This window comes from Tenrec ecaudatus, chromosome 18 (genome assembly GCF_050624435.1).
Source record: "Tenrec ecaudatus isolate mTenEca1 chromosome 18, mTenEca1.hap1, whole genome shotgun sequence".
NCBI classification, from domain to species: Eukaryota; Metazoa; Chordata; class Mammalia; order Afrosoricida; family Tenrecidae; genus Tenrec; species Tenrec ecaudatus.
Window position 1 is genome coordinate 39,506,213 of NC_134547.1, and position 26,994 is coordinate 39,533,206.

The following is a 26,994-nucleotide window of genomic DNA, read 5'->3' on the forward strand; positions in this document are numbered from 1 at the left end:
TGTCAGTGTTTTCATAGCACTAATCTATAAAGCTGGGAGGCCCTCCTGCTGTCAGCCACGGCTGACAATACAATAGCTTTCAAAGGAATATTACCATCATGCTTTTATTCCTGACATCCATCAAGACAAAGCGAATCCTTTTCAAAAGACGTTAGAAATCAGATCCTTGTAGAAGAAGATAGGTAAAACAAGCATTCTCCTTAAAGACAGCAACACGGAGCAATCAGCTAATTGGAGCTCCTTGAATGAGGTGAAGTATTTTTATTTACTGAGTGTACAAACTGAGTCGTTGACTGACACTGATCCTGCCAGGTGGTCTATGAATCAAAAGTTTCCATCCGCATGTCCCCCTCTCTACTTTATCCTGCCTCTTGCACTGTCAGCTGAAGGAGCTCACAGCCAGCACCAAAACCTCTAGTTCAGTGGTCCTCAACCTTCCTCAGGCCGCGACCCTTTAATACAGTTCCTCATGTTGTGGTGACCCCCAACCATAACATTATTTTCATTGCTATTTCATAACTGTCATTTTGCTACTGTTATGAATCGTAAGGTAAATATCTGATATGCAGGATGTATTAGGCGACCCCTGTGAACGGGTCGTTCTATGCCCCCAGAGGGGTCTCGACCCACAGGTTGAGAACCGCTGCTCTAGCAGACTATAATGGACCCAAGCCCACTTTGAAGGGAAAAGTACTCTGACTGCCAGCTAACATGTTTGTGCATCAAAATGTGCTTGCAAGCTGATGGCATATGCAAGAGTTGTCTAATTTACCATCGAGATGTATCCAGGTTTGCTCTGACTAGCCACAGTAATGGGGCACCCACGAAAGAGCTGAAGATAGTCTTCTAGACCCACAGAGCCGAAAGAATCCTGATACCTATGGCAAACACAAGTCTACCATGGACAAAGCCCACTGCCATTGGGTAGATTCCAACTCGCGGCCCCTAGAGGACAAGACCGAAGCGCCCCTGGAGGCTTCCGAGCCTGCAGCTGCTCACAGGAGTAGAAAGCCACTTCTTTCTCCCTCGGAGCAGCTGGCAGATTCAAAATGCGGACTTTGTGATTAGCAACCCAAAGCACAGCCCACTACACCACCAGGGATCTGAGACCGTGGACGTAGGCTTTGTTTTGGCTTTTGGTCAGTCTGCATTTAAGCCCGCCGATCTTTTTCTTGTGAGGTGACACTGAGTCTATTTTTGACCCATCGCGACCACATGTAATAGAGCTGAACTGTCCTACAGGTGCTCTAGCAGCTGTGTGGGTTCAAACTGCCCACCTTTCAGTTTGCAGCTGAGTTTTTAAAGCACTGCTCTCTTTTAAGAGCAGATTCTTTTTTTTTTTAAGTCCATTTTTAATTCTGCTACCCAAAACGAACTAAACCCACCCACCTGCCCGGGCAAAATGATGAACCATCAAGAAATGTAGTCATTCCTTGTTTGACTATCTAATATGGCCACAGACCAGAAGTTTGGGACACTTGGGGGAAACTACAGGTCCAGGTGCAAATGGGGGTGGGGGGCGGCGCTCGTGTCTGCAAGAGTTCTTTATACTCTGACAGCCACTAAAGTCACAAGCTGCCATGCCCCCTATACATGCTCTTCAGGCCACTGACCTAGGTGGTTCCAAGCCGTAGACTGTTGGCAAGGAGGTGGGAGACCGGAACTTGTAATCCAAAGAGTTTGTGACTTGTCCCTTTGGTACTCAAAAGATCATCTGCCAAAATTGTGAGTCCAATCATTCAAAAACAGATGATCCTCTAGAAACAGCTGTAACAGAAAGGCCAGTATAACTTTCCCCAAGTAACTGTATGCCATTGTTTATTTTAAAATAGAATTTGAACAAGTAGAATTCATTTCGCTATAAAATGGGCAGATATGTTAAAGTAGGAACTTCATCCCAACCTTTCCTGGAAGGGTCAGATTCTCTATCACCAGCTAAGTTAGCCTTTTCAGAAAGCCAGGCAACACATCCGTGGTAGATTCCTTTCAATTACACATCCAAATGAACAGTTAAGATAAATCAATGCATCTAATTGCTAGACTATTAAATACGACATCAGGGGGAAAATTCCGCAGTCACCAACACAAGAGTGAGCTACCAATATAGCAATGATGGCAACTTTTCTATTAGACTGCGCCAGATTCCCCAACCTTTCATTTCTAGCTAGGAGATATTGAGCTCCAGCTTCCTCCTTCCCTGGATTTTCCCTCCTCCTCCTCTGTTAACAAGCTATAGCACGCCACATTACCAGGGTTGGCTGCTTCTCCTGAATTGCTTTATAACTGTAAAGTCACCAGCATTTTGCACCTTTCATTATTAATGCACAGTAGGCACCTTCCAGTTAAATGTTTAGCAGGATTCTCCTGCCAAAAGCATATAGTTATTTTATTGCTTATTAATTTTTTGCAAAGAAATAGCTGTAAGACTATAAACAGCAATTACTAAATATAAAGGATGTTTTCTAGAATGGAAAAGGTACTTCCAAAGCTGGGAATCAGTGCCTTAATTGAGGGTGAGGGTGTTCAACATTAGCATTAAATGCTAGCTACTCTGATCTGCACACAAGGCTGAAAGAACCCATAAAGGAATTGTTTTGCCCTTCCTACAAGATCATGTACATTTAGACAAACAAATCTCACCAATTTACACTTGTATGTGGTCTCAGCTGAACCAAGAAACCTATAACCTCTGAATTCCTCTATTTAATACATCTCAATTATTTTCATGAAAACACGAGCAGTGGTAAACTGCACTGTTCCCAAGTCCCTAGACCACCAAATGTTTAAGATGGGCTTTCAAGTTACAGGGTGAAAACAAAGAGGGAGCAGAGAACATGTCTACTGGGGAGAGTTTGGGGATGTTGGGGTAGGGGTGCATAGACCCAACCTGAGTGTTAATTGAGAACCATAATTAACGGGCACTTGGTCAATGGAGAAAATCAGTGGTATTACAATTTACTCAAAAGTTTTAAGCTGAGATGGGGGGGGGGGAATGTGATCATTTCTGTGTAACTGAATAGGCTGTGCTTTGGATCTGAGAAAATGGTATTGGTGAAGGGAAACAATTTATCTCAATGTTGAGTGGCAACAAGAACTGCCAAGGTAAGCAGTATCAAACCACCTGATATCATCGGCCAAAATAACATCAGAGAGGCATGATGAGAGCTCTCAATGAGGCCAAAATTATCCAAGAGAGCAAATCGTCGCAACTGCCACACCACACCATGAGGAAACAAAAAAGGAGAGATGGGTATACAGCTTGAAAAGCAGCCAGCAAATGTGACTTCTGTCACGTCCATTGGTGCCTTTGGGGGCAAAAATCACAAGGCTTTTGAAATCCCATGCCCTACTGTCCCAACTCTCCTCCCTATTTGTTGGGTGTCCTCCCTGTGAGTTGGGTTTTCCAAAGAAGGACAAACGTCAGGAAGGGACAGATGACCCACTCCAATAGGTCAATTGTGTCCGTGAGTGGGAAGTAAATCCCGCCTTGGAGGCCTGTTTGATTTTCAAGGCAGCAAACCTGGGGCTTTCAAATAACACTTTCTGGACATCCATTAAAAATTATTTTATTTCTGTCTGCCCTTCCTGCTACGAGCTCTCACATTTCTGAGATCAATTACAAATTACAGGCAAGTGACTTTCACAGCAGAATGCACAGGACTGTGGAAGTCCACAATGCCTCTACATTAGCTCTGACTCACAGCAGTGGAGGCGAAACAAAATAAAATAAAATGTAAAAGGACCCGCTGTTCCTTAAGAAGCACCCGGAAGCGTCTTTAAAGGTGGAGGACCTCGTGCTCTTACACACACTCCGTGGAGAGCTGCCCATCCTCAAGCACACACTTTTAAAATCGCTGGAGAGAAGAGTTGGAGGCAATTCTTGAAAAGCAATAAATCCATCACCTGCTGTAACTCTTATCTATTCAAATTATCTACTCTCTTAATTCATCTCTTGATAAGCGGCCACGCTACTCACCCCATGGTAAAGTGGATAAAGGAGAGTTGGCAGAGAGACCAGAGTTACAGTAGCTTGGGGGAAATACAAAGAGCCCTACGGAGTACCAGGAGGTGTCGGGACTCCAAGGGCAGAAAGACTCCATGTGGTTCAGAGTTTAACAAATTCCTTCCAAATGCTGTCGCTGATCTTGTTCCCACTTCCCCGTCTTTCCCATCCATTAGCCTGAATTGTCTGCTCCACATACACACTCATACATACAGAGACACTCATTTAGAAACATGTCAAAGCTCATTTCATGAAAAGCTGAAAACCAACTCAAGTCTTGCTGAGAGGTTTTAGAATTAGGCTCAAACTCTGAAACTCCCACAGATCTGTTTACCACAAACTGTCTTACGCCTGTGTTTGAGGTTGGAGGTCTGGAGTTTGGGGGTGGAATTATAGTATAGATAAGCAAGCTTAGCATTTTTCTCTACTCAAAAAAATCATCTCCAAAAAGCAGTTTTAGCTCAAAATCAATTGTCCAACAAATAGACTCTTTTTCCAACCTGAGAGAGCTCAATTCCATTTTCTCTGGGCTGGCTTAAGGGGCTCTTGACAGAGCAACCAAGGGAGGGAGAGAGAAAAGAAATCAAATTATTATTTAAAGCTGCAGAATCTTTCTTGTTGGTCCTTTTCTGGGCAGCCCCCACTTCCCTGGCTCAGGCTAGGCCACTCCCAGGTAAGATATCTGCCCTCCAGGCTGAGAGGAAACAAGATCAACTTCTCACCAGGAAAACCAAGGGGAGGGGCCAGCTAGAGTACTAAGATTTGGGGACTGCTGTAGGACAGCTTCTGAGTTGACAAGCAAGGTCTCTACTGGACCAGGATAGGCCTGCTCTCCTGGGCTTTAGAAAGCAAGAAATGATTGGTGTCGGAGGACCCTCGCGGGATTCTGTCCCAGTTATTCCAGCCAGAAAGGCTGGCAGGAAGGGAGCGGAGCCCCAAAGCCTTCCCAAGCAGGCCTCCAGGAAATGAACTTTTCAGAGCAGAACTGGGCTCGGGCCAGAGGTCATCAGGGGAGTTGGGAGAAACCAAGGGCCTTCCAGCTCTTGCTCCAAAGACTTAGCAACTCTCATTCGTCCCTCCTCTGCCACCTTCCAGCACCACTCTGCGGTGAGCTGCCACCTGAGGGGCTGGAATAGGGTCAGAGTGCAGCAGGCAAGGCCTGGATGGGCCTATGAGGGGGTTGTGGGGAGAGACCGACTGGCAAGCCTCTCGTGGAACTGCTCTTCAGAGACCCCTCGAGTTAGGGGGCCACGGTGAAATAAAGAAAGCATTGTGTGTGTGTGTGTGTGTGTGTGTGTGTGTGTGTGTGTGTGTGTGTCCACTAACGTGAGCACTTCGGGAGCATGACACTGGAAACTAGCCTGGGTGTTGTGCCAGTGGGGTGCTAGAGGTCGAACCGAAGGTGCCCAGCGCGGAGGGACGCGCATGATGGCCGCATCATTCCCCTGGGGGACCTGAGTCCCGCCAGCACGCAGACAATGAACTCCCAGTTGGCCTCGGTGGAGGAGGCAGGAAGTGCGGAGGCCCAAGACGAAAGTGCAGCCTGCGCTAGGGGGTAAAGAGGGGGCAGCCGGGGCGGGCGAGCGCCCGCCGCCCTCAGCGTCGTGGGGTGTCAAAGCCCGGGACTGGAGAGGCTGGCGAGGCCCAGGGCCCAGCCAAGGGCGTCCTCGACGCAGCTGGCCTTTCGGGTGCCCGTCTTCGCCGCCTCTTCCTTCCTCCCGCCTCTGCCGTCGCCGCCGAGATTTGCAATCCCCGCCAAGTCGGGCCCGCACCCCTTGATTGGCCACGCGGGCCTGGGACCCGCACTGAGTGTGCGGCGAGGGCCCCGCCGCGGCGCCCCGGGCCGAGCTCCCCGCAGGCTGCGACGCTGGGCCCGGCGAGCATCCGCGCGGGCAGGGTGCGCGCCGCACGAGCCCTCCGCGGCCGCGGCCTCTCCTTGCCGGCTCCCGGCTTCCTCTCCCACTCCTCCTCCTCCTCCTCCTCCTCCTCCTCCGCCTCCTCCTTCGCAGCCTCCTCCTCCTCGGCTCCCGCCGGTCCCCAGCCGCCCGCCTGCACGCTCCTCCGTCCCTCCTCCCTCGCTCCCTCCCTCCTCGCTCCCTCGCTCGCTCGCTCGCTCGCTCGCGCCTCCGCCGGGCCTCGCTCGCTCACCTTTCACCGAGCGCGGCTTCGCCTGCTTCCGCCTGGACATGTCCGGGGCTCCGGGCGCTCCGACGACCTCCGCGGCCGGCTCCCCCCGCCGCCCCCCGCCGCCCCAGGCAGCCCTGCGCCCCTTTCTCCTCTGCCTGCCTCTCGGAAACTTTTTTTTTCTTTTTTTTTTTTTCGCGTGCAGCCCAGTCGCCGGCTCTGGGGTGCTGCTCGCAGGTCCGGGGCGGCCTCCCGGGGGGGAGTCGGCCGGGGGGAGCCGAGGCCTCGGGGGGGCGGGGGGAGGCGGAGGGGCGCGCCGAGCCCTGCCTGTTGCAATGCGGCAGCCCGGGGCTCCCAGTCCCAGCAGCGGTCCCGGCGGCGCGGGTAGTCCGGAGGCCACTCGGCCGAGCCGAGTTATGCAAAAAAAGCCGCCCCCCTCCTCCTCCCCACCCTCCGCCGGCCCCCGGCCCCAGCGGCCCCCTCCTTCCCTCCCCCACCCCACCGCCACCCTCCCCCTCCCCCTCCTCTCCTCCTCCTCCTCCTCCGCCCCTTGCCGGATTTTTGTGCAAAGTTTGCAGGCGTCCGGCCACGCAGCCCGTGCGGAGCTCACAATGAGCCCATCTGAAGAAGGGGGACGGGGCTGGAGTCGAGGGGTGAGGGGGGGGCGGTGAAGACCAGGAGGCGGTCGGGGACCCGGGATCTCACTACCCCCGGAAAGGGAGAAGGAGGAGGGGGGAAAAAAAGCCTTCAAATGACCCCCTGGGGCACAAAATAAAAAATAAATATTAATGACTCCAAAAGGCACCAACGCCTGGCGTGGAGATTGTGATGGATAGGAAAAGGGGGCTCCCTCGACTCAGCCTCCTCGTGGGGGGTGGGGGCAGGGGCTGGAGCCGGCCGCGGCGGCTCGGGGCTCCCGGATCACGCCCCCTTCTCGGCTCTCGGCTCCGTCCGGCGCCAACCCCCCGGAGGAGGAAGGGGCACGCCGGGCTGCTCAGGAAGCGGTGGGCTGGCGCACCCGTGGCCCGGGCATCGCTCAGCCCGTGCGCTGGGCTGCCGGCGCCTGCCCTGGGGCTGCGGTGGTCAGCGCGCGGCGCGCAGCCGATCGCCAGGCCGGTGCCAAGTCTCCGGCCCCGCTAGCTGCCTCCATGGGCCAGGGGCTCAGAGAGGGGGCGGGCGGAGGAGGACCCGCTGGCGGCGGCGGCCGGGCTCCCGTCCTCCCGGGCAGCGGCGGCTGCGCCCCGGCTCCTCCGTGCTCCAGCCGGCGCCGGCCCGCCCGCCAGCTTCCCTCGCGCTCCTGTCTTCTTTGTGGTCGCTGGCTCTCCTCCTCCCGATCCGGCTGCTGGGGCTGCACTGCAGAGACACATAATAAAGCCAGGCTTGGCTGGAAATGTAGCCGGGTCCCAGCAGGAGGATGTGAGGAGCGGAGTCCCGGCGGGGGAGCGCTCTGATCCCGTGGGGCGCCCCGCACTGCTCCGGCTCGGATCAGACGGAGAGAGGGCCAACAGCACCGAGCGATGGACAGCGCTGGAAATACAGCTCCGGCCGCCCGCAAAACCCGGACCGCGGCGGCAGTGGCACAGTACGGCGCGGGCGCGGGCTCCGCACCCGCACGCGGGACCGTCGCCAGGGCCCGCGACCCCGAAGGCGGAAGGAGGGAGCAGGCGGGCGCAGGGCTGTCCAGCCGTGGAGGACCGGCTCGCCCAGCCACCATAGCATCCCCAAACTCTGGAAAGAGAAAGAATGAAGGTACCCTCGAGGGAGCCGCCCTGGCACTGCCACGCCCGCAAAGTGTGCCCCCGCGCACACGGATTCCACCCCGGACTCGTTCGGTGCTTTCCGTTGGGTTTGGGCTCACCCAGTGGGTGGTCAAGACCATTCCGGCCCCACATCCACCAAGTTGCCCATCGCGGCGCCAACCCCGCGGCACCTCCACACTCGCATTTGGGGGGCTGGCGTCTCGCGGCGCCTTCCTTTCCTAAGACTACCCAAGTCCCTGGGGCGGCACTACCCACTCGGTACCGCACCCCGTGGCGCCCAGCCTACACCAACCAGCTCACACTTGCTAGTTTGCCCCGCCACCAGGGGGCGCTCTAGACTGGTGGCGCGTCCCGGCTCCGGAGCGGGACCCATGGAGGGAAAGATTCCCAGAGGCGCCTGGCCTTGAGGACCCGCGAAGCGGCCTCCTCCCCCATCAGCCGCCAAGTGGCCAGACCCCTCGTCCAGCGAGGCCCGGGCAGAGCCCGCCTCCCGGGCAGGTGGCGCCGCTGCGGCCCCCGGAGCCCCGAGCGGGTGCGCGGTAACTGGGATGGGTGTTCTCCATCGATTACTTGCATTTGGCGGGAGGGGGGGGGGCTGTATCAGAAACGAGTTACTCGGGGCTGCCCACCCCGGAGACGACCCCCCACCCCGTGCCCTGCCCTTCTTCCCCAGCCCGCCCGACGGGCGCCCCACGAGGTCTGCTTTGGGGCCCGCCAGCCCCTGCTAGCCGCCCAGCTCGGGCCACGGGCGGACGTCGAGGCTACCCGCGCACCCCCTCACCCTCGCGGGCCGGGGTTGGGGTCGGGGGCGTGTGGAGGGGGACCTGGGACCCCAGGGCCCTTGCGCGCGCCCACGGCCGTCTCCTAGGCAGAGTGCGAGCGAGTGGCGGAACACTGCGCCGCCTCGCACCCCGGGAGTCAGCAAGCGTGAATGTCTGGAGGGGCTCGTGTCAGGGCCGCGACACCCACTAAATAAATAGGACACAGGCCCTGAGCGCAGTCTCCTTCCCGGATTCGGACTTCCACCCCCACCCCCATCCCCCGGTCACCGCCCTCCCCGGCTCCGGCGTCTGAGAGTGTCCAGCGTCTCAGCTTTCCGAGAAGGACTGGGAGCCGCCGCCCGCCGCCAAGGCATGGCGGGGGCTAGGCAGCGAGGGAGCGAAGTGAGGGCAGAGGCCGCGAGGCGCTTGGGAAGAAGCCAGAAAGGAGGGGCCGAAGCGGCCGTTCCCCCCACTCTCCCAGGCGCCTGGGATCAAGGCCTGCCGAGAGAGGCTGCCAGGCGGCAGATGGCACACGCTGGGGGAGGGGGTGATGGGCCTGAGCTGCAGGGTGCCACCCCTCCCCCCGCCCGCCCCCTCCGCAAGGGCTCCCTCTCCTAAGGGGATGGGAGGAGACCGGCCCCTGGCTTGCCTGCCCAGGCCCCCAGGGAGGCTGGAGACTGGTTTTTGCCCCGCCAGGAACCTGGGGAGAAAGAGGCTGAGAAAAAGAAACGCGGTGGGAAAGGGGTTCGCTGAAGAAAAATGGACATAGTCACCAGACGGAAAGAGCTGGTTGGGAACCGGCGGCCCTGCCCCTCTTTCCCACCCTCAGGGAGTTGGGCCCAGCAGCCCAAGGTGGGTACCCCAGGATAATGAGTAGACAGGGCTTACGATCACAAACTGAGCCCTCAAAGGTCAGGCTTTTAGAGAGCCCCACAAAGCTTTTTGACCCCTTTCCACTGCTGCTTTCCCTGCTCTCTGCCAACCAGTCAATACTGGCTCATAGTGACCTCCTGTGGGTTTCTGAGACTATAACTGTTTATAGGCGTTGAAAGCTCTGTCTCTCCCCAGGAGCTGCTGGTGGTTTTGAACCGCTGACCATGCGATCCCAAAACCACGACACCACCAGAACCTCCATCAGCTTTTGCTTAGAAGCTAAAGCCAGCTCCTCCCAAAGCCAGGCCCAGTGCACAGAGAACTTGATTTCTCCCAGCCTAGACCCATCCCTCTTTCTTCTTCTAGAAAAGTGCTTGTGAAAGAAAATTCCAGAGCAACCAGGAGCTGGTGGCGACCACTCCAACCTCTGACCACCCCCACCCCCAAGGTAGACTACAGAAGTCTCTAGGGGTGCCAACTAGGTGACGTCATGCATAGTCTCTAGGTGCCTGAGCCTATCTTCCCCCAGCCTTGGACTTGAAAGAAGACATTTCCAAGAGGAGATTACAACTCACTTACTTGTAACTCACTTATTTCCCTCTTCCAGCAGGGAATTGAGGAGTCTGGACTTCTAGCTCACAAAGAGAGACAGACACACAGACACCCACTCACCTACCCCACCCCCTGCCCTGATCAGAGGAGTAGTGCATCATGAATGCAAAACAAACTAAAACTGACATTTTTAAAAACAAGTAAGACAAAAAGAGCATCTTCTTTCAAAGGGGTAATTTCAGTGGAGGAGGGCCCCCTTTGCCCAAGATCCTGCCTGTCCCCAGCCACTTATATGGCTGTGTCCCCAGGTATGCAGCAAGCGAGGCATTTTCCTCACTCCTCTAGAAAGAAACAGCAAACATTCAAAGCAATCTGGTGAATGGAAGTGACAAAAACCAGATCGGATGTAAAACGAAATTAGAGTCTCTTTGAGCTGCGAACTACAAGGTCAGGAGTTCAAAACCACCATCTCAGGAGAAAGATGGGGCTTTCTCCTCCCATAAAGAGTTGCCGTCTGGGAACCCCCAGGGCCAGTTCTGCCATGTCCTAGGTCGCTGTGAGTAGGACTCGCCTCTCTGGCACTGGGTTTGAGTTTGTTGGAGTGTCTTTTGTGGCCTCTAAGCCAGTAGCTCTGAACAAAGTCCCAGAGCTGTTCCTTCAGCAGGTGCTTTACAGCATGCAATCAAATGACCAACTGCTTCCCTACATCCATCAGATGGCAAGTCACTTGAATATATGCAGTCTATTTCTGTCCACTCAATTGCAACTCAGAGCAGCCCCATAGGACAGAGTGGAACTTCAACAGAAAAACTGAAATATTTATGGAAACAAATTGCTAGCTCTCTTCTTCCATGAAGCCAGGGGTTGGGTTTGAACTCCTTTTTGAGTGGGAGTCAAGAACTTAACCATTTCAACAACAGGACTGTGGGAAAACGGAATCAAAAGATAATGGAAATTTTCCATGAACTTTTTGAAGCACCCTCATTAAATCTAGATATAGTGGGTCTTGTTTGCACTTTTATTATTTGAAAGTTATATTCTATTCTGAAAAAAATGAATATTCATATAAAAGATAGGCATGTGGGACAGGAAAGATTAACCCCAGGAAATTAGTTCATTATTCTGTCTATGTATTCAACATGTCTTTCTTAATTATGTGCCTACTGTGTGCAAAGCACAGAAGGTACATCAGTGAACAAGGTGGACCACAGCTGCTCCCTACTGGAGTTTGTTCTATTGTGGAAGAGGCTGAATGTCATGGCCTCACAAATAATTATTTAATTGGGGTTTTTTACACGTCTGAGAAGGAAAAATACAGTAACTGAGGCTATAAAAGAGAGAGTCATGATGGTGGGCTGGCTGGGAGCGTGAAGGAGGAAGAGAAGTCAAGGAAAAGGACAGCAAACAGTTACAGGCAGGGAGAACAGCGTGCACTAATGGCCTGAGGTAGGACAAAGAGTGATTCTGATGCAGTCTTCACAGCTCAGAGCAAAGGCCTAAGGCTCCAAGTATAGCCAGGGAGAAGAGCAAATTCTATCCTCTTAACTTGAGAACCTCAGGCAAGGCACTTTCTGTGCCTCCATCTTTGTATCTGTAAAATGGAGACAAAAGAGAGCTCATGTTCATGAGCGCTGCCTATCTAGTCCAGAGTCAGCCCTCGAGCCCTGAGACGCTATTATCAGTCTTTCCCTCCCTTCTTAGCTCTGCCTTCACTGCCTTCCAGTTGTTGTTGTTGTAGGGTACTAGCAAATCAGTTCCAACTCAAAGGAACCCTACGTATAACAAAATGCAAACTTGCCCAGTCCTGAGCCTCAACCATTGTTACGCCCATAAATTTCAGCAACTATTATCAATCTCCTTTAAGGTCTTTCTCTTTTTCACTTTACCAAATATAATATCCTTCTCCAGGCCTCTTCTGAAAACAAGTCCAAAGTACATGAAACAAAGTGTCGCCATGCTTCCCTTCTAAGGAGTATTCTGGCTTAATTCTTCCAAGACCAATTTGTTTGCCCTTCCAGCAAACCATCGTATATTGAATAATATTCGACAGCACTGTAATTCAAAGGCATCAATTTTCTGTAAAACTCATTGCCATCCAGTCAATGCTGCCTCATAGTGATCCCTCTGTGGGTTTCCGGAACATAAAGCCCTTTCTCCCTCGGAGCTGCTGGTGGTTTCGAACTGCCAACCATGCAGATCACAGTACAACATGGAACCACTACACTATCAGGGTTGCTAACTTCCTTATTCATTATCCAGCTATCTGCATGAGGTGATTGAAAATACTGTGGATTTTATTAGGCACACCTTAATCCCCAAGATGGCATCTTTGTTTTTGTAGTACTTTAAAGAGGTCTCTGCAGCAGATTTTTCCAATGCAATGTGTCATTTGATTTTTTTTTGACTGCTGCTTCCTTGCACAATGATTATGGATCCAAGTAACAAAATATTTCACCTCAATGTCTTCTCTATTTATAATGATACTGCTTATTGGTCTAGTTGTGCGGATCTTGTTTTCTTGTTTGTTGAAGTATAATCTGTACTAAAGGCTGTAGGCATTGACCTTTATTAGTAAATGCTTAACGTCCTCATTCAGCAAGAAAGTCTGTATCATCCGCATATCACAGGTTGTTAATGAGCCGTCCTCCAATCTTGATGCCAATTCATACAATTCAGTTTATCAGATTGTCTGCTCAATATACAGATTGAGTAAGTATGATGAAAGGATCCAAGCCCAACATACACCTTTCCTGATTTTACACCACGAAGTATCCTCTTGTTCTGTTCGTACAACTTCCTTTGAGTCTACTAGTATATCTGTACAATCGGGTGTACTGATACTTGTGTTCTTCCCTATGTTAGCCTTAATTTTTAAAAGCGGACGAATGCCTTTGCATCTCAATAAAACACAAGTAAACAGCGTTCTGCTATGCTCTGATATGAGCCAAGATCTAGATGACATCAGCAATAGCATCCACACAATCAGCAATAACAACATCCATTGTGTGATGTTCTCTTCTAAATCCAACTTGAATCCCTGGCAGCTCCCTATGAATGTATTGCTGCAACTATTTTGGAATTACCTAAATATAATTTTACCTAAATATAATATTTACCTAAATATAATATTATTCAAGAATTTCTGGATTCTGTTGGCTCACCGTTCAATGGAATGGTGAGACTTATCCCTTCCAGTTCGTTGTCCATGTAGCTCTCGTCTATAGTTCATGCCATAGACCTAGTGAGGGTGTCCAAGGCTGTTGACATGTTTCAACTGGTATATGCCATTAATTCCTGGAGCCCTGTTTTCACTCATATCTTCAGTTCGGTTTGGACTTCTTCCTTTAATACCATAATTTCTTGATCCTATGCTATCTCCTGAAATGACTGACTGTTGGCCAGTTTTTGTTTTTGGTTTATGAACAGTGGCTCCTTGTATTACTTCTATTTTCTTTTCTTTTGATGTTTCCTGCATTGTTCAATATTTTGCCCATTGAACCCTTCAACGTTGCAACTTGAGTTGAGAAATGCTGAGCATGTTCTTCATAATATTTTTATCTTCTCCAAACAGCTTTTGAGATATTCAGCTCAGCTCTTTTACATCATCATTTTTCCATTTGCTTTATCAACTCTGTGCTCAAGACCAAATTTCAGAGTCTCTTTTGATATCTGCTTTCATTTGTTTCTTCCTTTCCTGTCTTTTTAATAACCTTTTGCTTGCTTCATGTGTGAGTGATGTCCTTTATGTAATTTCATAAGTCATCTGGTCTTCAGTCATTAGTGTTCACTGTGTCACATCTATTCCTGAAACGATTTATCTCTAAATTCAAAGTCTTGTACTTTGGCTCTCTTGAACTTGTTTTAATATTTTTTCAGCTTCAATTTGAGCTTGTAAATGAGCAATTGATCATCTGTTCCACGGTCAACCTTTGCTTTGACTTGCTTTGCTTTGACTGATAATATGAAGCTTCTCCATCATTTCTTCCCACAAATGTAGTCAATCTGATGCCTGTATTACAACAGTGAGGTACACGTGTAGAGTTACTGTTGATTGTTGTTGGAAAAGGTGTTTCCTATGAATAAGTAGTTGGGCTCCCAAAATTCTATCATGTGATCTCCATTATCATTTCTATAACCAAGGCTATATTTTCCAAACACTGATATTTTTTCTTTGTTTCCAACTTTCTCATTCAATCACCAGTAATTATCAGTGTATCTTGATTGCATTTTGATCGATTTCAGACTAAAGAAATTGGTAAGAAAAAAAATGAGCAGCAACTTCTTTATCCTTTTGACATTAGTGGTTGATATGTAAATTTGAATAAGAATCCAATTTATTGGTCTTCCTTGAGGGCCTATAGTCCATCCCTCTTATCCATGGCCTTCCTCTTTTTCACTGCCTCTCCACTTTGCCAAACATGATGGCTTTCTCCAGGGACTGGTCTCTCCGGACAATATGTCCCAAATATATAAGACAAAATCTTGCCATCCTTTCCTCTAAGGGGCACTCTGGCCTTACTTCTTCCAACACAGATCAGTTTGTCCATTTAACCGTCCCTGGCACTTTCCATAGTTTTCTCCAGCACCACAATTCAAATCTATCTATTCTTCTACAGTCTTCCTTATTCAGTGTCTAACTTTCATGTGAATATGATGATGCAATAAAGACTACCATGACTTGGGCAAGTGAACCTTAGTCCTCAAGTAACATCTTTGCTCTTCAAAAGAGGTCTTTTGAATCGGATTTATCGAATGCTATACATCTTTTGATCTCTTAACTGTTGCTTTCGTAAGCATTGATTGTGGATCCAAGTAAGGCAAAATTTTGCCTTCACAACTTCAACCTTTTCTCCATTTACCATGATGTTACTTATTGCTGGAATCCTCATGCTTCATCAGCAAGTGCTTCAAGTCCTCCTCATTTTCAGCAAGCAAGGCTGTGTCTTGCTTCTGTGTATCTCAGGTTGTTAGTAAGCCTTCCTCCGAGCCTGACGCCGCACTCTTCTTCATGTAATGAAGCCTCTCTGATGATTGCTCAGCATCCAGAGTGAACAAGTTTGGTGAGAGGATACAGCCCTGACACGCACTGTCCCTGATGTCCAACCAGGCAGTCCTCCCTCGTTCTGCTCGCACCACTGCCTCTTGATCCATGTACGAACTCCAAATGAGCACAAGGAAGTGTTCCGGAATTCCTGTTCTCAAGGCGATCCACAGTTGATTGTGGTCCACGCAGCAGTAAACTGCCTTTGCGTCGTCAATGAAACACCAGTAAACATCTTTCTGGTGTTCTCTGCTTTGAGCCAAGATCCATCTGACATCAGCAATGCTATTCCTTGTTCCACGTCCTCTGCTGAACCTTTCCTGAACTTCTGGCTGTTCCCTGTCAATGTGCTGCCAGTCAATCCAAACTCATTGTTGGCTGATCTTAAGCAAAATTTTACTTGTACACAATATGAGTGCTATCATTCTATAGTTTGAGCATTCTTTTGGGTCATATTTTTTTGGAGTAGGCACAAATATGAATCTCTTCCAGTCAGTTGGCCAGGTAGCTGTCTTCGAAATTCCCTGGCATAGTGCTTCTAGGGCATCTTTAGCTCTCTGAACCATTTCAGTAGGTATTTCTATTTCATCAGTTCCTGGCGCCTTGTTTTCAGCTAATGCATTCAGTGCAGCTTGAACTTCTTCCTTCAGCACCATTGGTTCTTCCTTTATGAGACTTCCTGAAAGGGTGGACTGTCTGCCACAGTGACTATGAATTCTTTCCATCTTCTTTAGATACTTCCTGCCTCGTGCAATATTTTGACTGTAGAACTTTCAAAAATGAAATTCGAGGCTTGAATTTTTTGCTCGAGGTCTTTCATTTTCAGGTATGCTGAGCACGTTCGTCCCTTTTCGTTTTCTAAGTCGAGGCCCTTGCACGTCTAAATGATAACATTTGGCTTTGTCTTCTTGAGCTCCCTTTGAAGTTTTCCATGCAGCTCCTTGACCTGATCCTTTCCTTCATTTGCTTTGGTCTAAAATTAAGAGCAAGTTTCAGTCTTTCTGAAATCCACTTTGGTCTTTTTTTCCCTGTCTTTTTAATGACTTTTTAAAAAATGACTTCTTGCTTTCTTCATGAACGATGGTCTTGATGTCCTCCCACAGCTCATCAGGTCTTCTGCCAGTAGTGTTCAATGTGTCAAATCTGTTCTTGAGATGCTCTCAAAATTCAAGTGAGCTAGGTTCAAGGTCGTATTTGGTTCCTGGGTACTTGTTTTCATTGTCTTCAGTTTTATCCTGAATTTCCATATGTTCCACAGTCAGACCCTGGTCTGGTTTTAGCTGCTGTCAGTGTGTCATACTATGGTGGCTCGTGTGTTACTGTAATGCTGGGAGCCAGGTCAATGAAATGTCAAATGCCAGCAGGGTCACCCAAAGTGAACAGGTTTCAGTGGAACTTACAAACTAAGAGCAGAGTCCAGACTAAGAACAGACAATGAAGAAAGAGTTGGCTCCCCACTTTAAAGGAAAAAGCCAATTAAAATCTTATGCTTAGCTTTGAAAGATTGTCAAATACTGAAAGCCTAAAGAAAGGAAGCAGAGCTTGTCAGAGATACTCCCAGCAGATGGGCCACTCAGGTCCAAGGGTACTTGAAATGTGACTGAAGAGGAGCTGATTTCTTGGAAGGGTGTCGACCGTGGTGGCATAAGTCAGGTAAAGCCTGTGGGAGGGGAGCCTTCGGGAATTTCATTTGCTCACGAGGCACAACTCAAGGTAAAAAGAAACAACTGCAAAAATCTCACGATGGAACCTGGAGCATGAATTTAGGATATTTGTGGAGCATGAATTCAGGATATTTGGAAGTGGTTCAAAAAGGAAATGGAACTCATGAAGATCTGTATCCTAGGCATTCGTTAGCTGACATGGACTGGCATTGGCCATTTTGAATCAGACATTCATACAATTTACTATGCTGGAAATAACACAAACAGGAGGAATGCATGGCATTCATTGTCAGAAAGATCTTACTAAATCCATCAAGAAGTATAATGCTATCTTTGATCGGATTATATCTATCCGCCTTTAAGGAAATCCAATTAACACAACTATTATTCAAATGTATGCATCAACCACAAAAGCTAGTGAAGAAGAAATTGAAGGATTCTCCCAAGGACTTCAGTCAGAAGTCGATCACACATGCAGTCAAGCTGTATTGATGATTGTTGGCATACAACTGGAATACAAAGGTTGGAGACAAAGAGGAAGGAACAGTAGTTGGAAAATAGGGACTCAGGGATAGAAATGAAGTTGGAGACTTCAGGATAGAATTTTGCAAAACTATCAACTTGCTCATAGCAAATACCTTTTTCAATAACACAAGAGCAACTATACACATGGATGTCCCCAGATGAAATACACAAAAAATCAAATTGACTACATCTGTGGGAAGACACAACAAAGAACACAGCCTACAATATTCTTTTGGTCAATGAGTATGACATCATTCCATCAGAGTGGTCAGAATGGTGTTCCACAAGATAAGAAAGTGCCTCACTCTGTTCTTAGTTTTCAGTCAGGATTTAGTTTTTTAAAGGAACACACTGAAGAGTCTCCTGAATTTTCCCCAGAAGAACTCATTGCCCCTCATGACTTCAACTTGAAGAGGCCAGTCATGGATCCAGACAACTGTCTCTCTGGGACTGTGGGAAACTGCTGCCAAAAACAACCCAGCAGGTCGGGAAACTCCTTATCTTTTCCAGTGTCTGCTCAGTTGGGAAAGTCATTTCTATTTTATCGTCACTTCTACACATATTTAATTCTTGAGCAGCAGTTTTTGCAGGGAACACCCATAAGGCAGAAAGGAAACCAAGTTGGCAAGAGAGTTCCAGGGGATTCATGCCTTGGGAATGCTTGGAAATCCGGCCCCTGGCCCTAAAAGCTTCCACTAGGTTAATCATCTCAAGTTGTTTTGAGCAAGCAATACATTCAAACCTGTGGTCCTTTGATTCTGATTCACTTGTTGCTCTGTTGTCTTAAAATACTTTTACAATGTCTGTAAATTACTTTAAAAACAAACGACTAGGCAATTGGAAATAGTATTATGCCTAGTTTTCTAAGCTTTATCCAAGAATGCCCAGGTAAGAAGCTCTACCGTGCATTCACTAGGGCTTTTATCCGAGAGAAGCACACTCCAGAATTGGCCGGGAGTCCTCAGTTGTAAGTAGCTCAGTTCACCACCAACCTTTTCTAATTAGCAAACTGGATATAAAATTTTATGACCAATTTACAAATGGGTTCTCAATGGTGAAATGAAAGGATTCAATATATAATTTAGCAAACATGGTCTAAAGACACTCTCCACTGGGCATGGCCTCCGCCACCAGTTGCCACTGAGTCAGTTCCACCTCAGAGCAACCCTTTATGTGTCAGAGTAGACTCAAATCCCAGGGGGTTTTCAAGGCTGATTTTTCAGAACTCATTTGCCAGATCTTTCTTCCAGGTTTCCCCTGCGTGGTCTCCAACATCCAACATTTCTGTTAGTAGCTGACTATGTTAACTGTTTGCACCTCTCAGGGAGTCTACCTTGCATAAACCAGTGAAATTAGGGCAACCTGTACCCTTGGACATGCCCTCCGCCCTATCCTATATCCAACATGATCCCTAAGAGACCATCATCAGTCATCAGCTGGGATTTTTCTGCATGATTCCAAGTTGAGCACTTAGCAGCCCACCACATCCAGCAATGTGCCAGGCTTATTTGCACATCACACTGAGAGGGGCCAGATAACCTGAAAGAACAAAGAGCTGAGAATTCTTTGAGTCCAGTTGGTTGTAGCCATGTTTGAGGTTGGCTTACTTTGCAACTGAATATATATTTAATGCACATAACAGTAGGTGTGGGGGAAGATTTGGTCAGAGACTTTCCTTCATGAACACTTGGTAGTAAAATTTAGTACTAAATCCTCTCCCACTTGTAACTTTGTCCTACTGTAGTAGCTTTTGTGTTACAGCAATGCTGATGAGACACCAGTATTTCGAGTATTAGCAGGTTCACTCATGGTGAACAGGTTTCAACAGTGCTTTGAGGTGAAGAACAAGCTAGGAAAAAATAAATGGTGGTCTGCTTCTGAAAAATTAGCCCCTGAAAAGCTTGTGAATAACAGCAGAACTTTGTCTAATAAGCCAGAAAATGAGCCCATGGGATTCAAAAGCCTTCAAAAGCATGACTAGGGAGGAGCTGCTTCTTTGATGTAAACTTAGTCTTAATGATGTAGAAGAAGCAATGCTTTCAGGTCCCTCATTTGTTGATGGGGCACAACTCAAAATAAGGGGTGATAGTTAGAAACATCCATTATAATCATAACATGGAATTTGAGATGTATAAATCTAGGGAAAGTGGAATGTGTTCAAAAATGAAATTGAGTACATAAAAATCAACATCTGAGACATTAGTGAGCTGGAATGAACTGGTATTGGCCATTTTGAAATGGACAATCATATGGTTGACTATGCTGGAAATGACAAATGCAAGAGAAATGGTGTTGCTTTCATCATCATTTAAAAAAAATTTCAAGATCTGGAAGCACAATGCTGCATGAGATAGGATGACATCTATATACCAACAAAGAAAACCAGTTGCTACAACTATTTTTCAAATTCATGTTCGAATCATTAAAGTCCGTGACAAAGAAATTAAGAATTCAACTAACTTCTTCAGTCTAAAATGGGTCGAACATGGAATCAAGATGTATTGATAGTCACTGGGATTGGAATGCAAACGTTGGGAGCCAAGGAAGGAAAAGTAATTGAAAAATATAGTAATAGAAACAAAGCCAGAGACAGCACAATAGATTTTTGAAAGACCAACAACTTCTTCATACCTCTTTTCAACAATGTAAATAGCTATAATACACATGGAAGTCATCAGATAGAATACATAAGAACCAAACAACTGTGGGAAGAGACAATGGAGGAGCTCAATATCATCAGCTACACGTCCTCAGACATGTTTATCACAGCATTATTCACAATAGCAAGAAGATGGAAGCAATTAAAATGCCTATCAATGAAAACATGGATATGTAAACTTTGGTACATACAATGGAAATAGAAATACAATATGACCCAGTAATCTCTCGACTTGGAATATACCCTAAATAAATAAGGAGCAAAGCATGAGTACATATATGCACATCCATGTTTATCATAGGATTGTTCGCAATAGCAAGAAGATGGAAATAACCAAAATGCCCATCAATAGAATAGTATATAAATTTTGTTACACACAATGAAATACTCTGCCTCCTGAAAAATTAATGAAGAAACTGTCAAACTTCTCATGGCATGTAAGAACTCAGGAAATATTATGCTGAGTGAAGTCAGTCAATCCCCAAGAGATAAATGTTGTATTAGTCCACAATTATAAAAGGAAAAAAATAAAGAAAAATGGTTTTCACACCAAAAGAAGCCGATTTTGATAGTTACAGAGAAGCCAGAGCAAGGGGAAAGGGGAAGAGAAAGAACATAAATGAATAACACTTTTTTTTAATGGTACATAGCAGCCTATATGGATAGATACACGGATAAGAGCATAGAAAGACACACAGGTAAACAGGTAAATAACATAGATATATAATAGCATAGATAGTTTGTATACATATATATCATCAACTGAAAGAAGGTCAGGGTGACTATGGCCCAAACGCAAGTTCAGGTTGACACTTAAGAAAAATTAAAACAAGTTTATGTGACCCAAAATATGACCTTTAAGGATAGCCCACCTGACTTTAGAGTATTTCAAAAACAGATTTGACACATTAAACACTAGAGACAAGTTGTGGGATAACATCAAGAACATTATGCATGAAGGAAAAAAAAGGTCATTAAAAAGAAATAAAGAAAAAAAGACCAAAGTGGATATCAGAAAGAAAAATTCAAAGTGGATATCAGAAAAGATTCTGAAACTTGATCTTGAACATAGAGTGGAAGAAATAATGAAATAAAAGAGTAGTTTGAGAAGACATTGTATTCTAATGAAGTGTGCAAAGACCTGGGATTGGAAAATAATGCTCAGCATATCTCAAGTTGAAATAATCATAGAAAAATTTCAAGCCTCAATTTTCAATATTGAGAAATTCTAGTCACCATTAATCACTCTGAGTGAGAAAGGTGAGGCTCTGTGTTCTCATAAAGATTTTCAAAGTCTCAGAAACTCAAAAGGACAGTTGTACTCTGTCCTAGAGGGTCATTGTGTTAGTCTGGGTAGACCAGAAAAACAAATCCATGGACACATATATGTGTATAAGAAAGAGATTTTTATACACGAGTAATTGAACATTAAGAAAACATCCCAGCCCAGTCCAGATCAAGTCCATAAGTCTGATATTAGCCCATATGTCCAATCCCAATCTATTAAGTCCTCTTTTCAGACTCACGAAACACATGCAATGATGCCGAATGTAGAAGATCACAGGCCAGTGGGTAGAAAGTCTTTGGATCCAGTGGCACTAAAAACATCTCAGTGCTAGCAGGGGTCTCCGCATGGCTTCTCCAGCACCCAGGGCTGCATCAGGGTGGGTCCATGTGTCTTGTCAGCTGCTGTGTCTCTCAGGGTGTGAGCAGAGTCTCCCACTTCCAAGGAGGAAATACCGGAATTCCCAGAATCCTTAGGGGAAGGCTATGCCCACACAGAAGCCTCATTGGCTATGACCTGATTGACAGGCTGGACTCCACCCCTACACCCTTAATTCTTACATTAGAAATTGTATAACTACCACAGTTGTTATAAGTCAGAATTGATGACTATGTGTTTGGTTTTTTATTTAATGTCAAAATATTGAATGATGCAGGGAGCATAAAAAAATGAAACAGTACACAGTCACTGTACCAAAGAGAATTGGTTTATAGTCAACCATTTCGAGAGGTAACATATGACCAAAAGTATGATGCCCCTTTTCAGAAAAAAACAATAAACTCTTTGGTGCCCTCCTGGCAATTAAATACTTTCATATTATATCCCATAATCCAGGATTAAGTATAACTCTGCTTTTGCAGCCTCTCTGGATCATGCTAGTGCCCCCAGGGATTGGATTCACCCACTTTGGGAAGCTTTGTGCGAAAGGCAAGATTCGAAGCTGCCCTGAAGAATTGAACAAGGGTCCAGTTGAAACGTCAATTGAAATGTTTTAAGAAACTGATGCAGCGCTGGAAGTACACCGTACTCTATGCCAAGGAATGTGGAAGATAGTTACCTGGCTAACTGACAGGAAGAAATCCATATTTGTGCCTATTCCAAAGAGCCATATCATTAATAACACGAGCAGTTAAAATTTTACTGGTGATAATTTAAAAGTGGAGTTGCCAAACCCAAGATGGAGTCAGAAGAACATGCGGAATGGGAGCTATCGTTGCTAGATCAAGGCTAAAAGTAGAGAACACCAGAAAGATGTTCACTTGTGTTTTATTAGCTAAGCCAAGGCATTAAACTATGTGGAACATCACAAATTAGGAATAACATTGAGATAAATGAGATTGCTAGACTTACTGATGCTCACGTGGAACCTGTACATGCAGTGGGCATGAAGTGAGCATAATAGTTGACCGGGGAGATATATAAACGTCTAAGACCCCACGCTGAAAGACTTTCTTACCTAGGTGGGTAGGCAAAGATGTCTACTGTCAGACCTCTGTTGTCTATCATGTCAGTACGTATTTAGAGCCTTGGAGTGGTCAACTAGTTAGTATTCAACTACTACTGAACTGTGTTCTTCAAGCATTGGGGGAAGAACAAAGACCTTCAGATGTCCTTCCTTAAAGACTGGAACCAAGAAAACCCCATGGAGGAGCAGTTTCGCTCTGAGTTACAGCCACAAGGTGACTACAAAACAATAAATATCCTACTCACTGCCACTGAGTGGATTTGAGTCACAGGGACCCTATCTTGGGTTTCTGAGGATATCGCTCTTTATGGGAGCAGAGAGCCTCCAATTCTCCTGAGGAGAGGCTGCTGGGTTTATCCTTGGGGTTAGCTTTCCCTGCAGTAACACCAGGGCTCCTTTCAAGACAATACAAAGACCCTTGATCTGAACTCAAATAACATGTGTCTGATTGAGTCAGAATTGCCTCGATAGCAGTGAGCTTCTTTGTTTTGTACCACACGTTTGATAAATATACACGCAAGTGTTCATAGTTGTTTGTGAAAGTAGTACATCTACTTTTAACCACAAGCTTCCTGAGGGTAAACTGCATCTCCCTGGCTTTACTCCAGACTGGTCTGACCATGAAACACAGGAGTGTTTTCAACGTCAGAAAGAACTCAGATGGCATCTGGACTTAAGTAGACGCAGAATAAAGTTAAGGCCCCCACTGTACACTGTAGCCTTTCATAAACCATGTGCTTTAAAATTGAAGCTCTAATACAGGTCTTGGGAAATCCTTCAGTTCCCTGATTGAATGAAAAAGCAGATCTGGGTGTATTCCCATCCTTTAGCCCAACCATGCCAGGGTTCAGAGCCAAAGAGAACAAAGGAAATTCAGGCAAAAGGTCACCAAAGGGAGGTGCCGAGGCCTGGGCCCACTGGGATGGGGCAGAAGGGTTCCCAGGCCTGCTGCTGCCTCTTCTGTGCTGCCTGGCCCCATCCTGGCCACGCAAGTGAGACATGCCAGGGCCTGGCTTCCCAGGGTCCTGAGGGAGCTCCCGCAGGGGACTTCAAAGCCGAAATGCCTTTCTGAAAGGAACTAAAACTTTCTGCCTAACCAAAGCCTCTGCAGGAGAAGAACAGGCCTGGCCCTTTTCTTTTAAGTCTCTTTATTTTCCAGCCGGCTGGCCCGGTCATTTTCTTTTTTCCTATTATAAACGGTCCCAGCTGCAACACACAGGGAAGAAAATATATATATATATATCTTCCAGGCCTGGGCAGGGCCTGGTTGCAGCCATAGCTGCCTGGCTGGCCTCCTGCTGCAGACAAAGTGGGCTCCAGCCTCTGGCACCCACTGGGAGAAACCCTGGAGTTCCTGCCCAGAAGCAAGGCCACAGCAGGAGCAACGGGTGGATTCAGGAAGTTTCTGCCAGCACTTAAAACCTTCTCCTGCCCCTGGGAGCTGAATGGCCAATCAGCCAGGCCCAGGACTCCTGGAGAGTCTGTTTGTCAAGGGCAGACAATGAAAGATCTGCTCTATTCCCTTTGCTGCCACCCCACCCCACCCCCACCCCACACCCCTGCCTTACCAGGGCTCCAGGACTTAGAATTTTAGACTTCCAAGGACTCTCAGAGTTCATCTAATCCAACTTCCTGGTGAGAAAGACAAGGAAACTGATTTGTGGGGTGGTTACATCACCAACTAATAACTTCTCCCAAGTTTGAAGCCAATGCTCCCAAAGCCAATACCAGGAAACAAAGAAATGCTGGGGAGCAGATTGCTGTTGTTGTGTGTTGTCAAGTAAATTTCAACCTTCCAGGACAGAGTAGCATTTCTATCGGGTTGCAATCTTGCTGGCAGGAACACATCACCACATCTTTTCTTCCTCAGAGGTGGTGGTGGGCTCAATAGCCAATATTTGGGTTAGCAGTGAACCCTTAACCATTGTGCCAGCAGGGCTCCTGGAGAGACAGATAAGGACATTAGTATCCTGAAGTTGACGTCCTTCCTTGAAAAATCAAACTTCTTGAGGGTGCAGTAGATTTTGACTCGTAGCAACTCTGTAAGACACAATGTAACTGCAAATAGCGGAGTATTTCAAATAGCAGAACTGCCCCAAAGGCTATACTCTTTACAGTGGCAGACAACTTCATCTTTCCTCCGGAAAAAGGCTGCATGTTGGAACCATAGACTTTTGGTTCACAGTTGAATGCTGTAACCACTGTGCCATCTGGGCTCCTTAATATTCCTTTCAACTGCCGTTGAGTTGATTCAAACTCACATCATTGTTGTCAGGTGCATGAAGTTTATGAGGGGGTTATCCCCCCCAAAAAAGGAATTGCACTGGGAGGATCAGAGGTTTTGCGGTAGGCGAGCATTCAGCAAATCTCTCTGTTAGTGCACTCAGTGGCGTCGCCTGGGAAAGTTCTCTCTGGTCATGGTGAGTTTTTTCATAAAAGCCTTTTCGCTCGAACCTTGTTTTTTGCGATGGCTGATTTAAGAGAACAACATGTGGATGTAAAATTTTGTTGCCTGCTCAGGAAAAAGGCCTTTGAAACTGTTCTGATGTTGAACACAGCTTACAAGGACAGCACTATGGGAAAAACTCAGGTGTATGTGTGGTTTTCTCATTTCAAAAAAGGTGAAATGTCGATTGATGACAAACCTCGTTCTGGACGTCCATTATTTATGTGAGGGGAATAGTGCATTTGGAGTTTATTCCACCAGGTCAGACTGTTAATCAAGCTTTCTATTTAGAGGTTCTGAAAAGATAACGTAACAGTGTGCGGGAAAAATGCCAGATGGGGAACTGATTTTGCCGACAATGCATTTGCTCACGCAGCCATTTCAGTGCATCAGTTTTTGACAAAACACAGCATGCCTCTCTTGCCCCTCATACCCGACTCACCTGACCTTGCTCTGTGAGACTTCTTTTTGTTTCAGCGAATGAAGAGGACCATGAAAGGATATTTGATGACATAGAAGAGGTGAAGAGAAAAACGAAGGAGGTGCTGTCAGCCATCCAAACAGATGAGCTTGAAAATGTTTCCAAAAATGGAATCGCAGATTTGACAAATGTATTAAATATAATAGAGAGTACTTTTAAGGTGATGGGGTTGTTTTGTTTAAAAATTTTTAAATACATAGCTTTGGGGGGAAAATCCCTTTTTTTCTTGGGTACCCCCTCATATGTACAACAGAACTAAACACCTCCAGATCTTTCACCATCCCAATTATTTCCTTTGAGCCCATTGTGCAGCCACTGTGTCACTCCATCTCCTTGAGAGTCTTCCTCTTTTTGGCTGCCCCTCCACTTTTCCAAGCATGATATCCTTTTCCAGGGAATGGTCTCTCCTGATAACATATTCATAATACATGAGACATGGCCATACTTCTTTGAAAACAGACTTGTTTGTTCTTTTGGCAGTTTATGATACTTTCAATATTCTTTACTATCATCATAATTCAAATGCATCAGTCCTTCTTTGGTTTCCTTATCCAATGTCCAACTTTCACATGCGTATGAGGCTATTGAAAATGTCAAGGTCGAGGACCTGATGCAAAGGGCTTAAGTGGAGAGCAAATGCTTTGAGAATGATTGGGGCAGGGAATGTGCAGATGTGCTTTATACAATTGATGTATGTATATGTATGGATTGTGATAAGAGTTGTATGAGCCCCTAATAAAGTGTTTAAAAAAAAAAAGAAAATGTCAAGGTCAGGCACTCCTTAGTCCTCAAAGTAACATCTGTGTTCTTCAATGCTTTAAAGACACCATGCTTTTTAAATTATTGATGGTGGTCTTTTTTTTCCTATTCATTTGTCCTTTTATCTTTATATTATTATTATTTTATCCTTAAAAATTAGTACCATGGGATAATCAATGACATTATTAACAGAAGATCATTATGCCCGGGGGCCCGGGGCGGGGGGCAGAGATTGATAAGACACTCTACCATAAATTAACAAGGAGGTTTTAAAAGAGAGCCCTAGGTAGATAACAAAACAAAACCATAGATCCAGAAATGGGTTCGCACTAAATCCTAGCTCCAATTTAAGAACAATTAGTTCTTACATCATGGCCCTACTCAATACTCACCCTCAGGAAGGAAACACAGAAGATACGGTTGCTATAGCAAAGTACGGTGAAGAAATGAGATGGTGCCTGGCTATCAGATAAAATTCTCTGGGTCTTAAAAACTTGTCTCCAAACAAGCAGTCATCTAAGTGAGATGTCAACATGGAAGAAGTACACCATCATCAGTCACCGAAGAACGGTAAATCATATAATCTAGCTCAGATT

The 26,994-nt window shown here is 46.7% G+C and overlaps 1 protein-coding gene across 1 annotated transcript in view; it reads right to left on the reverse strand.

Moving 5' to 3' along the window:
- Window positions 1-6,567, reverse strand: part of ZNF423 (zinc finger protein 423) — a 413,333-nt gene extending 406,766 nt beyond the window's left edge. Inside the window, exon 1 of the mRNA XM_075537034.1 lies at window positions 6,152-6,567. Coding sequence (XP_075393149.1) covers window positions 6,152-6,191 — 40 coding nt within the window. The 5' untranslated portion in view covers window positions 6,192-6,567. The remainder of the gene's footprint in view (window positions 1-6,151) is intronic.
- Between the last annotated feature and the right edge of the window lie 20,427 nt (window positions 6,568-26,994).